This window comes from Mastigoproctus giganteus, chromosome 1 (assembly GCF_048544385.1).
Source record: "Mastigoproctus giganteus isolate SK-2022 chromosome 1, ASM4854438v1, whole genome shotgun sequence".
NCBI lineage: Eukaryota > Metazoa > Arthropoda > Arachnida > Uropygi > Thelyphonidae > Mastigoproctus > Mastigoproctus giganteus.
The window spans coordinates 209,719,217-209,743,227 of NC_143575.1; the positions used below are offsets into that span (position 1 = coordinate 209,719,217).

The following is a 24,011-nucleotide window of genomic DNA, read 5'->3' on the forward strand; positions in this document are numbered from 1 at the left end:
CCCTCTTCAAATTATTTACATAAATTGAAGAGAAGGATCATTGCAATGATTGACACAGTTACAACAGCCATGTTAATGTGCATCACATTCTGGCATGAGGTTGATTACTGCTGGGAAATGTGCCGCATTAATGCTGAAAGTCATATGTTTTAACTGTTAGTTACTTCCAATGCAACTTTGAATTTATATTAATTTTCTCCAAATACAATGTTTCTTCTATGTAAACATAATAAGTTATAAGGCACCAAATGTGTGATGCTACTTTTGACTTACCCAGGTGTGTATATAAACACACACATACACAGACAATGCTCTGAAGTATTTCCTTTTAATTGGTACAGCTTTCAAAATGATAACTTAAATTAAACATGCATGCCTAAATGGCATGCACTATAAACTGATGCACACAAACTTACCAAAGGAGGTCCAGCAAGAAAAATGGTCCCTTGATTTTTAATAATAATGCTATCATCAGCCATGGCAGGAATATAAGCACCACCTGCAGTGCAACTTCCCATTACTACAGCTATCTAATATAAAACATATATATATTACATGCAATTATCAAATAAAATTTATGCTTTGAGTACATAAAAAAGGAAATATTCTTTTTTTTCTGCATTTTAATTTTTTTTTAACATCTGTAACTTTTTTTGTACATCATTTAGTCCTGGGCATTATTTACGTTATATTTAGACTAAATGAAAAAGAGTAAAAAGCTTTATGAAAAAAAGTAAAAATTTAAATAGACATATGAATATAAACAGGGTGAATAAGCTAATTAGATGTAAAAGGATAATTATTTAACAGAGAAGTTTAGAATTGATCTCAATCAATAATGAAATAAAAAATGGAATAATACTTTTCAATACTACCAAAAAGATGTTTCAGCTAAATTCAACTGATTAGTTGATATATTAATACATTAACAGGAAAATATACAAACTTGAGGAATTCCTAATGATGACATGATAGCTTCATTGTAAAAAATACGGCCAAAATGGAAAATATCCGGAAAAACGTCAGCTTGCCGTGGTAAATTAGCACCTCCAGAGTCAACTGAAAATATTATTTCTTCTGTATTTCTATATCATTTAGAACAAAATAATTCTATTTGAATCACTAATGTTTATAAATTTTAATTTTAAAAACATACTTGTGATTAATGGACCTCTATGAGCAAATTAATTGTATTATATTTGTACTATAATTTGCTTGTCATTACTCTGGAGTATACATCAATGGCAAGTAGCCCAGACACAAACTCAGATAAGCTATAACTCCAGTGGAAAAGAGGTGGGGGGTGGAGAAAATGTAAAATATAATACAGTAAAAAATTAGACTTCAAGCCCATGGTTATGGCATATAGTGACTCCTCGTCCAGCTCTCACAGAATAAAAACTGTAAATATCTATGTATAAAATCCTTTATTGCAATGAAAAAAATATAAATCAACAGTTGTTCATAGCCTACCAAACCAGTCAGAAGGAAAACTAGAAGTTATGACAGGATGTGATGCAAAGTCCCAATCAAAAGACAACATTGGGGGTCATGATCATTGCTAAAAAGGAAATCATAATGTAACAATGTTCAAGCAAGATAGTGATCACAATCAAGGTCTGCATGAATAAGTGTAATCCAGTCTTTCTTGAAAGAAGGATCCTACAGCTCAGTGTTAATATCCAAAGCATAATGACTGTAGTTCCAAAGAGCAGTACTGGTAATGATGCTAACTCAGTCACTAATATTGATTCAGTAGAGTAAATAGCAGGTGTGGGCATAAAAGTTACATACATCATTCATAACTTCAGTTAGAAGGCGCCTCCGTAGCCAGATGGGAAGGAGCAGCAGTGCATAGCACACGCTTCTTGATCAGACCGGGGTTCGAGCCCATCATCACCAAATATGGAGGATGCGGAAAGGTCAGGGAATGACCACCACATATCCCGGAGCAATATGGCCTTAGTTGCTAATGCTCCTAAAAACCAAAATAACTAATTAATAACTTCAGTCTGATTTTAAAATGGTTCTGATTTTTGTCAAAGATGTTTTCACATAAAACATCTTTCGTGCATATGGGCACACACACTTTTTTTTTAAACGTATAGAGGATTAAGCATTTCAGGCAATGATATACATTTAAGACATTAGTAAATTAGGCACAACCATGAATAATGATATTCGTCTCTAAATGAATATAAGCCCAATATAAACCTGAATACAGAGTACTCAGCTTCAGTCAGAGCAGAATAAACCCCATAATCGAAAACTGATCAATGATCCTATAGTACTCAACTTTTAAACTATCCTGAAACCTTCCATCTGATGAATAATCAGCATTATGGATTCCTTAAGTGCCAATCCACTGGTGATATCTTGGCTTAGATTTATCACTTGCAGTGAAATTCTAAGAAAAATTTGGAAAACTTTCCTAACTAAGGCCTACTAAGCAAGCTTCCATCTTACAGACAGTTTTCAATTCTTTCAACCAACAAATTTCGTAGCTGGTTTTCTCTCTGACTGTTCATTGCATGTAACAGTAGCTTGCTCCCTGTTTTATAACTCCTCAACTATATGATGGAGTTTCACAAACTTCTGTCCTTTCAACAACCCTTTCCTCCTGTACATTAATGACCTTCCTCTGACTGGAAATGATATCCATTGTTTGTTGAGGGCATACAACATGGCATTCCATTTTCCAGTTCGACAAACCCTGCTCTGAAAAAACAGCTATACCTCAAATATCCATACTGAACAAATTGATCTCCTAATCAGTGATTTTAGAATGATAGAAGATAATTATGTTAACTTCCATCATTATAAAATCACCCCTGGCTTATTTCTTAGTGAATAGTGATAGTGGAAACTCTGACTGAAACTTATTTAGTCTGAAGAGCTCTTGAGTACTCTCACTAGAGGTTCAGAGGGCTGACATGCTTGCCAGGCTGGTGAGAAAAATCCTGGCTCCCTGGCACTTGTTTTGTTGTGAAACTATTTTAACTGATGGTAAAATCAGACTAAGGCAGTCATTACCAGGTCCTGTACAGATGAAAAGCCTGGTCCGGCAGATATTGTCTATTACTTCTAAAGCCCATTAAAAAGCGATGGTTTACTGAATGTTAACTTTCAGTAAACCATATAAAGATTTATCTTCTGGATACAAATAGTGTTTGATTTACTCTCTGAGTACATGCTAGGGCATATAAATACCTGTGAGGAGGGACTACATACTGCATCTTTGGACTGAAATCTAATTTTAAAAGTGAAATTATGATGTATTTCCTGTTCCTACCCCATAAATACTGCTCAACTAAGGAACAGAAATAACACCCCCCATGCAGTGTTCTGCATACAGTATTTACCAGCTTTCACTGTGTATATTTGTGTATATTCCTGGACCTCTTGACTGACTCTTCAAAAACTATGGGTACAAATTTTCTTTGCAGCATGACTAACTGTTCAGAAACAGCTTGTCAAAATATGCATTTTCCCTGTCAGTGTTCAACTTTGGCATGGGCAAATACCTTACACTTGTATGCGATGCTTCAGATGCAAATCTTTGGAATTATGAGCTCCATTTAATCCACTGTGTGCTAAGTTACTGAATCCTTCTTGAAGACATTACCTGTTCATATTCAAATTTGAGCTCACTTCTGCATGACATGTTTACTGTAAATGGCACTTCTACCTTCCACTTAATACCACTATGCTAATGCACTACTTCCTGCAATACTTGCATTGCAAAATAATAACATAAAACGTGCTGAATCATTAGGAGAAGAAGCAATATTGAGCTATAGAATCACAAAGAAGATGATACAGTTCAGTATAACTCCTATCAACTAAGCAAAGACAATATGAAGGCCTGAATGATGAACTTTTGTTAGCGATAGAACAACAAAAAAAAAAAATCTGCATCTGAGAGATAAAATTTCATCCTGAACAGGATAATGCAACATCATACTAAGCATTTTGCAATCACTTTTGTGCTTGGTAAAGAAACAAACACTCTGGCATTCACCTCATCCAATTTCTGGTCATTTTGAAGCTTAAAATATTTTACTCTAACATTGTAAAATATTTTACTTAAAATATTTTACAATGTTAGAGCTAAAGAGAATCACTGGGTTCAGCAATTTTTCATCATTCAAAAGTCCTTAAAGAGAAGCTTGCAGACCATACAACATAAGATATGTAGCTTTTCTGTAGATCACATTTTCAAAAATGAGCAGAACAAAGGCAGTTATGCTTAGAGAAAGAGAGTGATTATATTAAAAAGTAAGGAATATATAAGATGTAAATTACATAACAAATTTTAATATTGAATTTATCAATTGCTAGCCACACAAATAGAAAATTGTAACTCACTTTATGTCCTCTACATTGCAAACATGAAAGGATAAAATTAGTGACTGTATTATTACCTATTTAGATTCCAGTTTAACTTTCTTTTATGAACATAATGGCATAGTTAAAATTTTCTAAGTCTTCAGTTAATCAAAGATATTATGAAATCTCAGGCATATAAAAAAGTACATAAATAGAGGGGGGGGGGGGACATAGATGCATGTATATGTATACACACGCACACAGTGTTTTTGTAAATATATATATTTACCTGTTTCACAAAAGCATTTATTGGTTTTGTGAAACAGGTAAAAAAAGTCTTTATATAAGTGCAACTAAAAATATTAACCAGATTTCTAGACATTTCAGTCAGAACTGAAGCTTACTACAGAGCATTTATATTAAATAATTTTGCTTAACCAAATGTATTTTTGATTTTCTTTACTTCGGATAACCAGTTAAAATGTAGCTTAAAACTTTCTTATAAGAAAGGGCAATTAATTTGTAATTTAAAAAAAAAACTATATAAGTTCTTACCAAGGTATATACAAGGAATACAATTTTCTTTTGCAATTTCTTGAGCTCTAAGATGTTTTTTAACAGTCAATGGATAATATGCTCCTCCTTTTACAGTGGCATCATTTGCAATAATCATGCATTCAGTGCTACAAAAAGAAAAATAAACCTTTGAAATCTCTGGGTAAAGAGAGCTTAAACTTTCAGTGTCAATTTTTTTTAAATTAGTTGTCAAGAAACTATTTTTATTTTATTATTATTATTTTTTTACAATAGCTTTTCTCTTATTAATTAAAACAAGATACACAATAGCATTGAATTCTAGAGGTAGGAAAATGCAATCTTACCCTGATACTTGGCCAATGCCTGTAATAATTCCTGCAGCTGGAACATTTTCCTGATCATAAACATGAAAGGCTGCCAACTGAGATAATTCTAGAAATGGTGATCTAGAGAGTAAAAATAAACTAGCACCAATAAACCAGTTACTTCTCTTATGAATCTATAATAAAGAATACATAATGATTTTCCTTGAAATAATCAGTCAGGAATATTGTTGGGCCATTATTTAGAAAGAAATAACACAGACCAGTTATAGTTAAAAGAAAAATATTTTAAAACTAAAGATAAATGCAAAAATTAAATATCAAACTCTTTATATAGATTATACCTTGCAGGTTCATTAAATGTTTATACAGAAATAATGCCAATTCATGAAACAACAAACTGAAATTTAATTCAATTACCATTATTACAGCAGGACAGCCAGATGCCTCTATAACCTTCTTTGAAATGGTTTGGACATGTCAAGAGGATGAACGAGAGGCGTTTGTCAAGAAGAATGTTTGATTTACAATTAAGGGACAAAAGATCAAGAATGAGATGGCAGGACATGATAAAGACCGATGTCTTTAAGAGAGGAAGAAACTGGAGTGAAATCAACGATGGAAAGAAGTACACGGACAGGGCATGGTGGCGAGGCTTAATACATCGACCCGTGGAATAGCAGAACGATGATAGATGATGATACCATTATTAATTTTTTATTTATTTATTTTTTTCCTATTCTAAGACAAATACTTGATGACTTTTAGAAATGACAATACATAAAACTTTGCATTCTGGAACGTTTCCTTCAAATTAACAACAATAATTACTGTGTGTCATACACTATATAAGAAAATTAATAATATGTCAACATAAAATTAAATAAATTATAATTTGAAATCATTTGTTTCAATTGCATGTTCTGAAAGTACCTTATTGTTATATAATATGCATTTTGTTATATAATACTAGCATCTTAAACATTTTTTAAAATTATTAAGGTTGGGGGGAAGGGACACGTGCATCAAAAGGTTAAAAACAATTAATGCTACTTATCAAACCAGACAGTGGAATTACAAGCTATTAAAAAATAAAACTTAATTTTCTGCATTTTAAAGCTGAAATGGATTAATGTTTATTTGTCAATGCCTCTTTCAGTGTTCAATAATTTTGAATATATCAGCTCACCTACAGCCCATTATAGAACCACGTTCTAAGGTACATATGGAAAGTATAATGCTCATAGTGTCCTCTTTTTATCATCATAAAATGTTACAATAGATAGATCTTCACATCTGTATCACTGCTACCATGAATTGAAACCAAAAATTACCCATTTTGTGAATACTGAACAATTTCAACAATTGCTACATGCAATTTCATTCAAAACAGCATTTGCAACACTGTCAGAATCATACTTTACTCTGTCACCTTTGAATTTGAAAACATTTTTCTAAACGAGGAACCAGCATAATCTGTTGAAGTTGCAGAAGATTATGTTTTACCAAAAAAAAAAAACATGTTTTTATAATACCTAAATCTGTATTTCCACTTTTGACAAAAAGTGAAATGTTCACACCTTATGCACACATTGTGTTTTGGTCTTCAAGTGGAGAGCAATATCGTTTTCCACTATGCATATCGTAGCACACGCTTCGTGATTAGACCGGAGTTCGAGCCCATGACCACCAAATACGGAGGAGGTGGAAAGGTCAGGGAATGACCACCGCATATCCCCGGAGCAATATGGCCTTAGTTGCTAATGCTCCTAAAAACCAAATAACAAACAAACTATGCATATCTTAATGTTGCATCCACAAAATGCAAATCTACTATTTTCTGACTTCAAAATACAGTGGAGCATACCAGTATATGTATCCTAAAACTTTTGCAAATAATTATTCTGGCTTTAGCCAGTTAGCATTTTTGTTTGTATTTGAAGCAAAGAGTAATTAATTTAATATTTGCGGAGGAAAAAAAAAAAAAAACCTTTGTTAAATATCATTTTTGTGCTTTTTTTTCTTTCCTTCAGAATATTATGCTGCTAAAAATATCAATACGCGCATCAAACCCTGAACTTAATTATTGTGCTGTGCATATATAAATTTATTTATAAATATAATTATGAGTCATTAATCATAACATGTGTCATGAGACAACAACCATAATTTGTAGTATATATGTCTACATCACTTTCCAAAGAGTATCTAGATACCCCTGTTTTCATAGTTTATTGGACATTCCTAGATAAACAAGTGACTCAGACTGGTATAAATGGCAGATGCATGAGGGGACATGGGTAAAGTGTTCTCTTCATGGCATGTAGATCCAAGTTGCCTGATTTCCAGAAGTGATATTGTTAAATATCAGTTCAGGCAACTTCTGAGAGCCTACACCATACAAAGTTGACCATCAGTACTGATATCATGAAATGGAAATGTGATGGTACCAGTAACAAATAGGAGGACCACGGGAGATCACTCCACTTGATCAGGTATACAGAAGGGTAAAAAGACAATCTTGTCAAACCTCAACTAAGAGAGAAGTATACAGACAGGGCATGGTTTGATGTCAACAAGGGTCAAGATCTGTACAAACACACCAGATCTCTACAGAACCCCACAGTTTAAGTGAGAAAGTAGCATGCATAAGCCAAACATCAACTGCAATCAGCATCTCAACTTGTATATTGCAATAAACATTACAACTGGTCCACTGAGCAGTGGAAATTTGTTCTGTGAAATGACAAATCTCGCTACACCCCATTCCAATCAGATGGATAGGTGTGAATATGGAGGATTCCTGGAGAATGTTTGCTGCCAGAGTGCACTGGGCCAACAGTGAAGTTCAAAGGAGGTGGATTTATGCTGTGAAGTGTTTCTACAGGGCACCATAAACATTTTGGACAATTCCACAGAGATTTTTTTCAACAGTATGTTTGAAATATTTGGTTCAACAGTATAATGCCCATGTTTAATTTCCATGTTTGTTTCAACGGTACAGTACCCATGTCATACTACTAGTGCAGTATGATACAGCAGTATACTGTTTGAGCATGGCACAAGAATGATTCTAGGAAGAAAAGTTGGAATGGATATTAGCATTAGCATAGGCTTACAATGCAAGAAAGCAAGCAAATGCAGCCTCAGCCAAAAAAAAAACATCCTCCCATTTCACCCATCTATTCACTCCAAATGCTTGTCCAGCTCACCCTTAAATTTATTTAAGCTATCAACTTCCACAACAACAGATGGAAGTCTGTTCCAGCAATCAACTACCCACTGGTTAAAGGCAAATTTAACCAGTGGGTCCTTAAATACAAAAGAAGGACTAGAAAGGCAAAGGGCTTGTGACCTAATATAAGATAGCATTATGCTACTTTAATAAGATCTAAATATAATAGGGCTAAAAATATGGCAACTGAGGTTTAACACTGATAAATGCAAGGCACTGCATCTGGATAACAATAATTCCAGAATAACATATCATTTGGATGGAACAAATTCAAAATAGTTGATAAGGATGAAGACTTGGAGGTAACTGTACAGTTCAACATGAAGTTCTCTGAGCAGTGCAAATAAGTAATGGAACAGCTTATTGGGTTCTGTCAATGATACATAGAATGTATCAATCTCATTGCCAATTAGGTTCTGTATATGTAACTGTTAGGATGTAGCCTAACAATAGTTAGGCCTCATCTGTAATACTGTATACATATACTAAAATAAAGTTTGTAAATCTCATTTTAGGAAGGGCATAGAGAGGCAAAATCAGATTAGTTGGGTATCTATTATGTCACTTATACACTTATTATGTCACATGGTGACATAATAAGTGTATAAGGCTTTTAAAGCATTAAGTAAACAAAATGCTAATATCATCTCAGATGGCACAAGAAAACAAATTTAAATTGAAAAAGGTTGGCTGCATAATCGATGTGAACAATCTGCCTTCAGCCAGAGAGTGTAACTGATTGCTGAAATAAACTTTCACCTAACATAATGAAAGTAGGTAATTTGAATAAATTTAGAGGATTGTAATGGGCAATTTAAGTGGTTTTTTTATATTTAATTTTTTTTTTGGTGAAGCTGAATAAGCTTTGCCTCCTTGCATCATTTTGTCAATATTAATACTACTGCTAATGCACATGTTGCATCTTTGGCTACCCAGTGTAGCCAGAGATGCAATGCAACATGTGCGATGCAACGAGAACTTATCCTGTGTGTGTGTGTGTGTGTGTGTGTGTGTGTGTGTGTGTGTGTGTGTGTGTGTGTGTGTGTGTGTGTGTAACATTTTTTTACAATTTAATGGTAAAAAATATTATTAAATAATTAACTAATTAATGGTTTATGGACCTGGGACACTGCTAAATTTAAACAGAAATAACTGAAATTGTAATTGCGGAGAACAAAGAAGATAATAATAAGTAATTAGAAATACTTAATGCTATTGTCCTGTGATTTCAGTGCCTTCATCTGGGGCCAGCTGCCGAAATCAAAGAAAACAACGGTAAGGAGTACAGCCTCCATTTCTGACATGAAATATACACAGCACGTGGTACACGTGGGAATTCAGTATTAAAGATCAGGGTTAAAATTTTTTTAATTTAAGTGGTATGGCATAAGTATATTTCATGGCTGACCAGACGGAGGCAGAATGCAAAGTTCCTATAGTAGAACTATGTTTAGGGTCCTGCTATAGGAACAGGAATAGCAACTCCGAAATTCCCTGAGCAAGATCTATTTGTGTCCTCTTCCAATTCTTAATGCCTTCCTACCTTTATATATATTTTTATTTCTCATGAGCCATTAGTTTATCGAACACAATATGCGAGATGCTCCTTTTCTGCTATAAACACTGTTCTTGCCTAAATAAAGTTTAGCGACTTTTTACTCCTTTCTATCCTGGGACACATTCCTCCACGTGTTTAACACCTACCCCTATTATATATTCGAAATTTAATTTAATTTAATCTAACTTAGTTTCTAACTGATGACATCTGGGGCAGCCAGCATAATTTAATTTATTTTATTTTAATTATTTCCTTAACCTTCCGCTTTCTTACACACGGGGTTGCTATCATATACCATAAATACTTCAGAACAGATTTACGCTATACTTTTTATTACCTTCCACTGTGGTACAGACCTTCTCTACAATTATATACCTACTTGACCTCAGTAAGTATCTTACTTCTTATTAATCTTTGCATTCTGCTTCCATCGGGCATGAAATATACATATGCCATACCACTTAAAATTTAAAAAATTTTAACCCTGATCTTCAATACTGAATTCTCACATGTATCATGTGCTGCATATATGTCATTTCAGAAATGGAGGCTGTACTTCTTGCCATTGTTTACTTTGATTTCGGCGGCTGGCCCCAGATGAAGGTGCTGAAATCACAGGACACATGGCATTAAGTATTTCTAATTACTTGTTATTATCGTCTTTCTCTTCTTTGTTCTCCGCAATTACAATTTCAGCTATGTTAGCACTTTAACACTATACCTACCTTTATACTCTCCACCTATATATATGATATGGACAGTTTCTGATAATTAAGTCATGAATTAGATAAGAATATAACTTCTAAGAAAGGTTAAGTAGTAGTTTGATAAATACTAGTGAAAAATGTTGATAATTACACTCCTTAAATATAAAAGGATTTTACAAAGCAAAAAGCCATTATCTTTTATTTTTTTAGGAAAGAGAAGGAAATTTAACCATCAAGAACTTACCCTGGATCAAGCAGGTTGTTTATTCTATCTCTCACTAACATTTTTCCTTTGGAAGTATGACGCAAAACAGCCTTCTCATCACCACCTGAATATTCACAAAGATCACTTTATATTGGTATATAACACTTGATTTATACTGAATTCAGATTAGACTAATTGTTTTTTTTTTTATTTTTTTATGAAAATCCCAAACATGAAAGGTATCAAAATCTATAGTACTTAGTACCGTGCATGGGTTGAAGGAGAAGTATGGGGGGAGGGGATTATACTGAAATTCAAGTTATAAACTGTATTTATATCATGTACTGCATATACTCTCCATTTACAGCACTGCCTCCTGTAATGAACATTTCACTACAGAAGGCATAATAATTTAAAAAATACAATAAATCTTTATTTTTTTTCGGGCACTGACCCGTACCTTACTTTTGAAGATTACTTGAAATATTATCTTTATAAGAAGGCATCCAATACCATTCAATTCAATTATGTTTTTAAAAAAACAAAAATATGATTTTTAATATTCCTAACTTCATCCTAAAAATGATTTTAAATGAATGCAAATTGATCCATCAACTGATATATTTGTACAGCACACAATGACCAAAGTAGTAGTTACACCAAAAATCTTGAAACTAACCATCTTGCAAAGAGCAAGGAAGTCAGAAAACACCTCTACTAAACTGATTCATCCAAATATTTCATTCATCATATAAGCAACAAATTATCACATTATTTCAATGACACTTTTATAGATGAATATGGATGTGACTATGAAAATAGTGTTCAATTGTGATGATAGCCTAATAATGAATTTATGAGTCCAGATACAAACCCCCGTTGAACCCAAAGGTAGTTCAGTTTTAGGTTATATTTCCAAGGGGAGCTCTTCCTTGTCAATCCTGCTCCTTCCCATTTGATGGCCTGGAAACAATTTATTTATTTATATATACACGTTTCTCATACACAGGGCACACAGACCCTAAAATAAAGGTGAGAACGCTAGGAGTTACAGCAAATACAAAACAAGAATTAAAATATATAAAAAATTTACATTAAGAAAACAGAATAAGGAGCAAATTCTTATAGACAGACAGATAAGTGTAAAATCAATATTGTAATTATTCAATACCTGAAGGAAATGAAACAGAGAACTACCAAGTAAGTGATAAGTACGAGGAACAGGCAGTGAGAAATTAATTTTAAAACAAGAATTCAAACAAGGTATAGCGAAAGATATTTGTTCAAGAAGAGATGGAGAATCGATAACAGAGTTTATGATATTGTAGATAAAAAGAGACACATGGAGTTGTTATCTAGAATGAAGAGGAATGATTCTGAAGCTATCACAAAGAGCTCCATAATTTCGACAGTGAAAGGCAATGTGATTTCAATAGCATAAGAATTTAATGAATTTAATTTGAATTCTCTCAAGTCTGTGAGAAAGACATTCCTGTTGTAGGGAAAAGATAATATCACAATAATCAAAAATGGGAAGTAAAAGTCGCTTGTAGAGAAGAATTATAACTTTGTCACTCTTGAAAACAGAGGAAGAAAGCCTGATTAATCCAAGAAGTTTAGAAGTGTGAGATACTACATGATCAATGTGGGAAGAGGGATGAAGGTCAGATCGAAATAGGACACCTAAATCCTTGAACGTATCAGTACTTGCAATTGAAGCATTTCCAACATAATAATCAGTAAGGACAGAGGGTCTAACTACATGATTTGAGCGAAAACAACATAATTTACATTTTAATGGGTTTAGAAACAAGTTATTTTTATTGAGCCAGAGTGAGAGGGAATCAAGACAGGACTGGAGTTCATCACTGTCAGTGGAACAACAAATAACTTTGCAAAGTTTAATATCATCTGCATAGAGTTGCCACTCAACATTAACGGACTGAAATAAGGTTGACAGATCATTAGTATAAACAATAAAGAAGACCGGACCCAATGGTGAGCCTTGAGGAACACCTTGAGAAACACTAAACAGAGTTGATGAAGTACCATCAATTATTACGGATAGTTTACAATTTCTAAGCAGTGAATGAAGCAAATCTAGTAAAGGGGATCGTACACCATAAGATGACAGCTTAAACAGCAAAAGATCAATGTGGACAGAATCAAATGCATGTGAAATATCAAGGAAAAGCAAATCGATTTGATTTCCTTTGTCCAAATTAGTTTGTAGGAAATAAGAAAACAAGGCAAGATTTGAAACAGTTGATTTCCTGGGAAGAAAAGCATATTGATGATTATTAATAAAAGGGTGAAGATAGGAACTAAGATATTTATAAAGTAGGAGTTCAAAAATTTTTGTAATTGTATTCAGTATAGTAACAGTAATAAGGAATTACCTTCCCTAGTTTGACTACATTTGGGGATGTTACATATTCATTATTTGTTACATAGTTCATTATTCACTGAGACTGGAATTTAAACAAAAACTGATCACACAGTAAAATATCAAACTCATTCATTGTCTTGATTTACTTTATCTACTCAGAGTAGAATTTAAATCACACTGAACACTCCAAAACATCATACTCATATTTGTTATGTCTTGATTTAATTCTAAAACAAAAATTAATTATTGTGTAATTAATGATAATGCAAATACAGTATTTTAATATTGTATCCCATAATGCCCATCATAGAGAAGAAAAAACTTTTCTTTCTGCAAGCCTTGATGATGTAGAAATGACTATATAAATGCCACACAAACAACTTCAAAACATCTTGTGGTCAACAAATTGCCCACACTATGAGTTGGCCAAATGTATGATAATCCACATCTTATAAAGTACAACAAATTTGAAAAATTAACAAAGCTTAAATTAGTACTTAAACCTGCAAGAGACTGATGTCACCATGAAACAAATGTTGTGATTTTCAATGTATTTTCTTAATTCATCTAAGACAGCTGCAATATTATAATGAAAATACATATACATGCCTTGTATGACATCATGCAGATAACAGACATTTGAATTAAGGAAACACTGAAGGTAATTTTTTTTTCTTTAATGTGCCACTTTTATTCTATCTTATGCAGTTATATAAAAATTAACAAATTAAATTAGCTCTTGTTAAAATAAAGCACATTAATCATAACATATTGGCTGTTACGCTGAAGCCTTTATCTAATAGGAACAAACATCTGCAGTCACTGGGCAAATAGTAACTGCATAAGATGGTATAAAAATAGCACATTAGAAAAAAATCATAAATACTGTGTTTGGTGTTTCATTAATAATTCAATATTAAATTGGTCTTTAATATTACTTTATTAATATTAAATGATATTATTTATGACATTTAATTAATTGTCCACAGTTTTTAGGTAATTCACTTCTTGGTAAATTGCATCTCTTCTCAGTAAACTGACATATGGCCTACATTATACTCTTGCTATAGTCAATTGCCAATTTTCATTATAAAATTACACTATTTTTCTATATAAGTCAAAATATTCACAATCCCCATATATAATTCTATAAATAATAATATTAATTTTTATTAAAATCCACATTAAAAAATGCATATAGAAAAAGGTTCTAATCTTCATAATTTAACTAGGATTCACAAATATAAAGTGATTATAATTTATACAGTTGGCATAAAATTTAATAGAGCTTTTTTTTTCTTGTTTTTTAAGGAACAAAATATAGTTCTAATTAGTTAGTGGCAAATGATGCAAATAAGCAAGCTTATGCGGCATCGTCAAAAAAAACCTACCAACCACTAACCATTAATAATTTGTCTAATTCTTTCTGAAATTTATTCTACACATTTCTACAACATCCAATAGAAGTTTGTTACAATCTTGCTGAAAACAAATTTTTCACACATTTATTCTGTACCCATCCTCTTTCAATTTAAATTTATGTCCCCTAATGTGCATCATCCAAGAAAGAGTAAGGATGCCAATTTAAAGCCTTAAACACTTTAATCAGATATGATGAAGGTGCCTAGTTTCCAGATGCTACAATTTAGAGAACTAGTCTTTTCTTTGTACACAAAATTATTTTTTTTTTTCCATCTGTCTAATCTTGTTGCTCTTCTTTGCACTCATTCTAATACATTTGCATCCTTCCTAAAATGCAGCTTCCAGATTTGTATACAGTATTTAAGATACAAAGGATAATCAGCAGCTTGCCCCTGATAACAAAATTACTGTACATTATAAACAAAACTCTGTGAGCTGACCTATCAGCCTGTCTATACTCTGAGAACTTCATGTCAGGCTGTACACTTATCTTTAGATATTTTTCATTCTAAACCACCTTGAACGCAGTACTAAGAAATTGGTATGTTATTCTGGGATTACTGCCACCCAACTGTAGTACCTTGCATTTATCAACGTTAAACCTAACTTGCCACTTCAGCAGATCTGGCTAGTTTCTATAGGTCTTGCAGCAGTAGCATAATCTTACTTTTGTCATTAAGTACCCTTCAACCTTCATGTCATCAGCAAACTTTGACATTAACATGCCTTCATCAATATCATTAATAAATATTGGAAACATTAAGGGTCTCACAGCACTGAACCCTGAGGAATTTCACTTCTAACACTAGTCCATGAAAAGCAGTGGCATAAATAATCACTTTCTGTCCCCTGCCACTCAACCAACCCTTTATCCAAAGCAGTAGCTTGTCCCTAATGACACATAACTACATGAAGTGTTTCATGAAGAACAGTATCAAAAGCTTTACTTAAGTTTAAGTATTTTGTTAATGTCAAAATTCATTTTCACATCCAGTCCTTTATGTTATAATATCCAATCAGATTGGTCACACAAGATCTCCCATTAACAAAACCATGTTGTGATTGCTGTATAACTGCATTCCTATCAAGATCCTGCATAGATATGCAGTTATACAGCAATCACAGCATGGATCCTGCATTACTTTTTTTAATCAGTGGCATCATTATTTTTGCTGAAAAGAAGTCAAGCTTCCGGGTGTAATTACTCATTTTGCCCTTCAATCCCCAATCCTTTGTGAATAGGAGAGACATTTGTACATCTAAGCTCTATAGAGATCCTCCCTGAATCCAAGAATGCTCTCATAATTGTGGCTAAAGGTTTGCTTGATGCATCTTTCAATATAATTGGATAGATTCCATCAACCCTAGGTGTCTTATTTTCTTTTAGCTTCAACAATTTCTTATTTGTTCATTTTGCTCACACACTTTTGAAATATTACATTTAAATTCACAAAAGAACTAAATCAAATCAAATTCTGGAAGGTGTTGAAATTTACTATGGAATATATCAAGGAAAAGCAATCAATGAAACAAAGTTCCAGCAAGATACCTGGAAATGAAAATAGCATTATATAGGTACATATATGGTATAGGGCAGGACCGGGCAAACTATGGCCCGCGGGACGGGAGCTTTAATTGTATTTTCAAAAAAAGTTTACTTATTTTATGCCTTTTGCGATGCCTTTTTGAAAAATAAATTTGTATATGTAATACATTATAGAATTTGTCGACTTGTAAATTGTTTTATCATCTCTGTATTGTTCAAATTGAGATAGAATTTGACATTGTGCACGAACCGCAGTGAGCCAACGGGCGTTTTTATAACGGTATAATTTGCGATTATAAACTAATCGTGCGAAACTACGGTAACAGACAACCGGTGATGACGACAACGGATTTGATGTGGTGGCGGAGTAATAGGATAGGACTGCTGACCGGCCACAGTTCCAATCTGTTTTTTCTGACGGTCATCCCGCAGTTAGTTTTTTTGCGTTATCTTCGGTTATCATCTTGGTGCCAGTAGCGATAAAAATAATATTTACGCCCTTTTAAAAATGAATAAAAAACAAAAAATTCAACAAAGCATCGTGTCTTCAATGAAGAGTGGAACACAAAATATTTTTTTGCTAACATAAATAACGAGACTATTTGTCTCATCTGCCGGGAGAGTGTCTCAGTGCTGAAAGAGTACAATATTAAAAATACATTTCACTACTAAACATTCCGAATATGGTGCCAATTTAACTCCAGAAGCAAGAAAGAAAACTGCTGATGGATTGAATCAAAATTTATCTAGACAATAAAATGTGTTTACACGGCTAAGTAAGGAACAAGAAGCTACTGTAGAGGCAAGTTATGTTATTTCTCATATAATTGCAACAAGCCTTTTTGTGACAGAGACTATATTAAAGAATGTATGACTGAAGCTTGTGGAATTATATGTCCTGACATTAAACACAAATTTGAGAATATAAGTTTATCTCGGCGAACCATAGTAAGAAGAACTGAACGTATCGATACAAATTTGAATGAGCAATTATTATCAGTATTAGAATCCATAACATGGTACTCAATAAAATATTCATAATTAAAGATATTTACACTTATCTTATTTCATGGTACTCGATAGCTTTCGACGAAAGTAACAACCAAAAGAATACTGCGCAGTTATTAATTTTCATACATGGATGCACCTCTAATTTTGAAATTATTGAAGAGCTTCTTTCAATGGAATCTCTTAAAGACCAAACAATGGGAGCTGATATATTTGAAAAAGTTGAACAATGCTTAACAAGATATAACTTACAATGGAACAAAATGGTAAGCGTAAACAACTGACGGAGCACCAAATTTGACAGGTAAAAATGTTGGAGCGTTAAAGAAAATTTAGGATAAAATTTGTGAAAGTTATCCTGATTATAATTTAATTACAATTCATTGTATTATACATCAACAAGTATTATGTAAAAATGTGTTAAAAGTTGAACATGTCACATCTTGTATTATTAAACTAGTAAATTTAATACGATCGAGGGGGCCTGAAACACAGACAATTCGTTAACTTTCTTCAAGATATTGAATCCGGGTACACAGATATTCCTTATCATAGTCAAATTCGATGGCTTAGCTTAGGAAAAGTTCTTCAGCGAGTATGGGATCTTAAAGATGACATCGTTCTATTTTTAAAACTGAAAAATATTATGGACTTTCCCTAATTAACTGATAATAACTGGATTTGTGATTTTGCATTTACCCTGGACATCGTGACACACTTAAATACTGTACTTTCAACATCGTGTTACAAGGGAAAAATTTATACGCCCATGATATGGTAAAAAGTTTGAATGGATTTCAATTAAAACTCCAGTTGTTCCTTCGACATTTATTGATTAACAAGGTAGACCACCTTCCAACCATGGAAAGTGGTCTACCTTGTTTTTTTTGTTGCTGAAGATTCCAGAAAGTAAATTTGAAAACATTGTGAAATTATCAACGCTTTGAATGACGACTTTTCACAAAGATTTGGAGACTTCCGAAAAATGGAGACAAGTTTGGCAATAGTGCGTGACCCATTTTCAATAGAAATTGATAGTGCACTGAGTGAACTACAGCTTCAGATTATAGATCTGCAGTGTGATACCGATTTAAGGGAATTGCACCATCGTGAGGAAGTCTGTAAATTTTACAATACTCTTAATTCGGACAAATTCAACGAACTTAAAGATTTTGCCCGAAAAATGTTGGTTATTTTTGGATCAACCTACATGCGTGAACAAACATTTTCCATCATGAATCTAAATAAAAATTCTTTACGATCAAGCATCACTGATGAACATTTACAAGCAGTTTTAAGAATCTCAACTACAAAATTAACACACGAAATTAAAAAAAATGTTAAAAAGATGCAAAACAGTTCCATTCATCTCATTAAATTCTTGGTTGTTAGAGAATAATTTTTTTATGCTATATTTCTTCTTCATGATAACAAATAATATATATATCTAAAAATAGTATTTTACGTGCGGCCCGCCTTCTTTTTGAATTCCTATTGTGGCCCTTCAGCCCAAACGTTTGCCCAGGCCTGGTATAGGGTATTTATACTGATTTTTCAAAAGGAGAAATTTGACTTCTTTAGCATTCTAATACTACTTCTATTTTCTAATTTGAATTAATTCTATTAAAGTCAATAATTTACCTTTTACAATATCTGCAGTAATGCTTTTTAGTTTATCTACCAAATTTTTCATCCTATTGTAGTTTTCCTAAATAAAAAAACAAGAACAAAGATACATATATAAAATATATTAAGTATGAGCCATGCAAATGATAAGAATATACTGAACAAAAAAAATTTAACTGAATAATTCAAATTAAATCCTTAATTAATGATCTGTAGTAACCATAAAATATTTTTTTAAAAATACGAAAAAATGTAATGTTTTCATTATGCAATGAGATTTAAATTATATATTTTTGCAAGAAATGGCATAAAAAATTTTAACCAGCAATCACACACATTTTCATGCACATATTCTATAAAATTTTCTATATAATTTATATTGAATTTTAATGTAGGATATGGAACACTGTAGTGTTGGGATGGTAGACATGGTCACTGGTACACACGAATGAATCTCTATGCTACAACAAAAAGTGCACAGCATTTGACTGGCTAAAATAATAGGATGTATTGATAAAATTGATATACCATAAAAAGTTACAATGAAAGCATAAATTCCATTTGCCACTGCATGGCAAGTGCAAGAAATACAGGGTCATCGAAAAAGGTATCTGTAATTTCCCTTTTAATTATCTTTGGAAATATTTGATCAATTGCTGTGATCATAGCAGCAAACAGTGTGGTAACTCACCAAGTTTTATTTTACACCTCAACAATTCCCTCAGCTGTGCTGTGAATGTGCACAGAATGATTCCTATGTACACCGCCTCAGTCAGTTAGATGGCCGTGCAACAGAAAGCGCATAATAAATTTGTCATAACAGTGCAACATCAATACCGATGTGCATCAGTATTGACATTGCACTGTTATGACAGATTTAAATTCAGCATACCACAACACACACTGTGCTTTTTGTTGCATGGCCATTTAGCATTAGCATTAGCATTTAGCATTAGTAGAGGCATTTGATGCAAGAAAGCAAGCTTATGCAGCATCAGCCAAAAAAAAAAAAAAAAAACAACCCACTTCCACTTCATCCCTCTGTTCGTTCAAAATACCTGTCCAGCTGAGCCTTAAACTTATTTAGGCTATCAACCTCCACCACAAGGGATGGGAGTCTGTTCCACCAACCAACCACCCGCTGGCTAAAGGCAAATTGCCGCACGTCTATCCTACATCTGTCTTTCCTCAATTTGAATTTATGCCCTCTCAGGTGATTTTTCTGAGCTAGAGGAAGAATCCCATCAGCATTGAGCATACTTAAACCATTCAAGGCTTTATACACATCTGTCAGATCACCTCGCTGGTGCCTAGTCTCCAGACACTGTAATTTGCAAAACTTAAGCCTTTCTTCGTAAGAGCACCCCTTTGTTCCAATCACTAATCTTGTTGCCCTTCTCTGTACTCGTTCCAGCAGCTCTACGTCCTTCTTGAAATGAGGCCTCCAGACCTGTATTCAGTACTCTAGGTGTGGCCTGACCATTGCCTTATACAATGGAATAATCACCTCCTTATCCCTCTGGAAAAATTCCTGTATATCATTGACATTACTCCATGAGCTACTCTTGCCGCCCGTCTGCACTGCTCAGAGAACTTCATATCTGCCTGCACAACCACCCCCAAGTCCCTTTCATTCTCTACCACTGTCAGTGTAGTACCACAGAGTTGATACGTTGCTCTGGGGTTGCTGTTTCCCATGTGTAGTACTTTACATTTGTCAATGTTAAACTTCATTTGCCACCTCTCAGCCCATCTGCTCAACCTTTCCAGATCCTGTTGCAGCAGCATAGTGTCAGTAGTGTCCTTGACAACCCTGCCAACCTTTGTATCATCTGCAAACTTGGACATTAAGCTTGATATACCATCATCAATATCATTTATAAATACAGAAAACAATAATGGACCCAACACTGAGCCCTGAGGGACTCCACTAATAACATTAGTCCACGATGAGTAGTGTCCATTGATTACCACTCTCTGTCTTCTCCCCCTTAACCAGCCCTTTATCCATAGCAGCAATTTGCCTCCAATGTCACACTGCTCCAATTTGTGTAGCAGTCTTCCATGTGCAACAGTATCAAAAGCCTTTCTAAGATCCAAGTATATAATATCAAAGTTATTCCCTGCATCCAGTTCTTTTGTGACTGCATCATAGTATCCAATCAAGTTGGTCAGGCAAGACTTCCCCTTAACAAAACCATGCTGTGTCTGAGCTATAACTGAAGTCTTGTCTAAATGATCCTGCAGTGCTTCTTTAACCAGTGCCTCCATTAATTTTCCTGGAACAGAAGTTAAGCTCACAGGTCTATAATTACTTGTGTCAGCCTTTGATCCTCCTTTGTGAATTGGGGTCACATTTGCACATTTCCAGTCTATGGGTACCTCCCCTGAGTCCAAGGAAGCTCTCATAATTATGGCTAAGGGTTTGCTTACTTCCTTTGCTGCCTCCTTTAATATAACTGGATAGATCCCATCCACCCCGGGTGCCTTTCTTGTGTTTATCTTTAACAGTTTCTCCTCCACTTTACTCCCAGTTATTTCAAGATTCTGTAGCTTACTGCTAGAGTTGAATACACCTCTGACATTCCCCTTGCTGAATAACTCCTCATGTGTGAAATGTCGATGCAAAATATTCATTTAGTTTGTTAGCTACCTGAGCAGGATCATCAACAGTTGACCCATCAATATCAAGTGGACCAATCTGATTCATCCCCTTCCTTCTAGAGTTTACATAAGTAAAGAACTCTTTGCTGTTTTTCTTTGCATCCCTTGCCAAAGATTTCTCCTAATCTGCCTTCGCCTGCCTAACCACCTTTGTAACTTGGTTGCATATCAACTTGTATCTATCATAGGCTTCTGTGTCATGTGTTAATTTGTAAGTATCCCATGCATTTTTCTTCTCTGCCATATGCCTCATTAATTCATCTGACATCCATTTTGGCCTAAACCTTGAACAATATTTCTTAGTTGGTATGTAAAGCCTAGTAGCTTCCAAGATAAGTTCTTTGAATGCTTCCCATTTTGAATTTGCTGTTGGTAACATCATCAGTTGGTCCCACTGTATAGAATTTAAATACTGTCTCAGTCCATCGTAGTCGCCTTTACGGAAGCAATAACCCTTCCCTTTACCCCTAATGGTAGTTACCTCTTTGAGTAAATCCCACTTCAGCACACTGTGATCACTGCCACCTAGTGGTTCATTTATCTGCAGATTCTTAATGCATGAAGAATCACTGCTGATAATCAAATCAAGAGTATTACTCCCTCTAGTTGCCTCCCGAACATGCTGATGTAGAAAACAATCATCCAATAAATCCACAAAAGCCCTGCTAGTGTGTGAGTAACCAGCCCCCAAATTCCAGTCAATATCTGGGAAATTAAAATCTCCCATTATAAGATTCTGATTTACTGGCCCACTCTATTTCCCTGTACAGTTCCTTATTATACTCATCAGAGTCAAAATTTTACTAACACTGACTGAGATGGTGCACATAGGAGTCATTCTGCACACACTCACAGTACAGCCAAGGTCATTGTTGAGGTGTCAAATAAAACTTAGTGAGTTACCACACTATTTGCTGCTACGATCATAGCAATTGATCAAATATTTACAAAGATAATTAAAAGGGAAATCACAGACACCTTTTTTGATGACCCTTTATATCTATCTATATATATATATAACATAATATAAATAAAAATAATAGGATGTATTGATAAAACTGAACATCTAAAAAAGAATAAAAAAGTTATTTATTTAATCGGATTATGGATCCAGCACACTACTAGTTATAGCAGAAATACCCAGCAACCATAATGAAATATAGACAAATATATTTGATCAGTGTATTGAGTAGGGTTGCTGACCTGTCAAGTGTAATTACAATGGAGTAAATTGAGAATGTCTGCAACTTACCTTGCAGGCATTCTCAATTTACTCCATTGTAATTACACTTGACAGGTCAGTAACCTTACTCAATACACTGATCAAATACATTTGTCTATATATATATATATATATTGTTAACTGTAACAATAGTATTAATGCCACACATCAATAGAAAGTTCATACACACAGAGCTGTGACAACCCGGTGGTGTAAGTGGTGTACCGCACCAGGGTGGCAATGACTAAGGGGCAGCAGAGACTAAGAGGCAGTAAAGACCAATGTTCTGTAAACACTAAAAGAGACAGCAAAGTGCAATGTAACTAAGAGTGTGTTTTGTCGTATTTTATATTAACAAATAATGAATTTTAAAATTAAAACTTTTTTTTAAATATTTCTCAGATGTCTGACGGAAGGAAACGACTCTGGTTATAAATACAGAAAAAGAAAAAAGAAAAAAAAAATGAAAAGCGACCAAATAAAAGAAGCAACAAGTTCGATTACCAGGTTTCTAGACATCTAGCTGTAGCCAGGTCCATCAACTTTGATTTCCTCTAGCTTTACTACTATTGATGAAGAAACTGAAACACGTGAATTATCACCTGTCCAAGATGTTGACATTCCAACTCAGCAAGAAAAACTAGGTGAAACTAAAGCAAATTCAGATGAAGAGGAAAGAGAAGATCACAACAGTTGCATACAAGATCAACTAATTTCACTTAGTGATACTGGTAAATGGCCAAAAATTTTAAATAATAAAATAAGAATGATGTTAGTTGAAAACAAACCAGAACAATTAAAACAATCTGATTTTCCAAAAGATAAAGATAATAATAGAAGAAATTTTCTATTGAATATTACACTAAAAAATTACAAAACGGTGAATCACTTTTGCATAATTGGTTACTGTATTCGATTTTGCAAAATGCTGTCTTTTGTTATAATTGTAAGTTATTTTTAAATAGTACTGTTTCAGTTCCACTTGTAAAGGTGGATTCAAGGATTGGCAATGTTTAACAAGACATTTGAATATTCACGAAAAAAGCAACATGCATGTTGAATGCACTAACCAATTAATTAATTTGCGTTAAAACTTAGAATTACAAAATACAGTAGGTACATATCATCAAAGTCTGATAAATCAAGAAAAAATAAGATGGCAATCAGTATTAAAGAGAACTGTTCTTTGCAATCAATATTTGGCAAAACAAAATTTGGCTTTAAGGGGTGCTAATTCAAA

At 33.6% G+C, this 24,011-nt stretch overlaps 1 protein-coding gene across 2 annotated transcripts in view; it reads right to left on the reverse strand.

Moving 5' to 3' along the window:
- The window catches only part of Mccc2 (methylcrotonyl-CoA carboxylase subunit 2), a 118,520-nt gene that overhangs the window by 84,489 nt on the left and 10,020 nt on the right, over window positions 1–24,011 (reverse strand). Inside the window, exons 1-7 of one of the 2 annotated variants that reach the window (XM_090384175.1) lie at window positions 23,276–23,374; window positions 18,901–18,967; window positions 10,934–11,018; window positions 5,211–5,312; window positions 4,885–5,012; window positions 947–1,059; window positions 417–530 (exon numbers count right to left, since the gene is read on the reverse strand). In XM_090384175.1, coding sequence (XP_090240301.1) covers window positions 417–530; window positions 947–1,059; window positions 4,885–5,012; window positions 5,211–5,312; window positions 10,934–11,018; window positions 18,901–18,967; window positions 23,276–23,290 — 624 coding nt within the window. In that variant the 5' untranslated portion in view covers window positions 23,291–23,374. Of the gene's footprint in view, window positions 1–416; window positions 531–946; window positions 1,060–4,884; window positions 5,013–5,210; window positions 5,313–10,933; window positions 11,019–18,900; window positions 18,968–23,275; window positions 23,375–24,011 lie in introns of those variants that run through there. The other variant, XM_090384174.1, reaches the window with a different exon arrangement.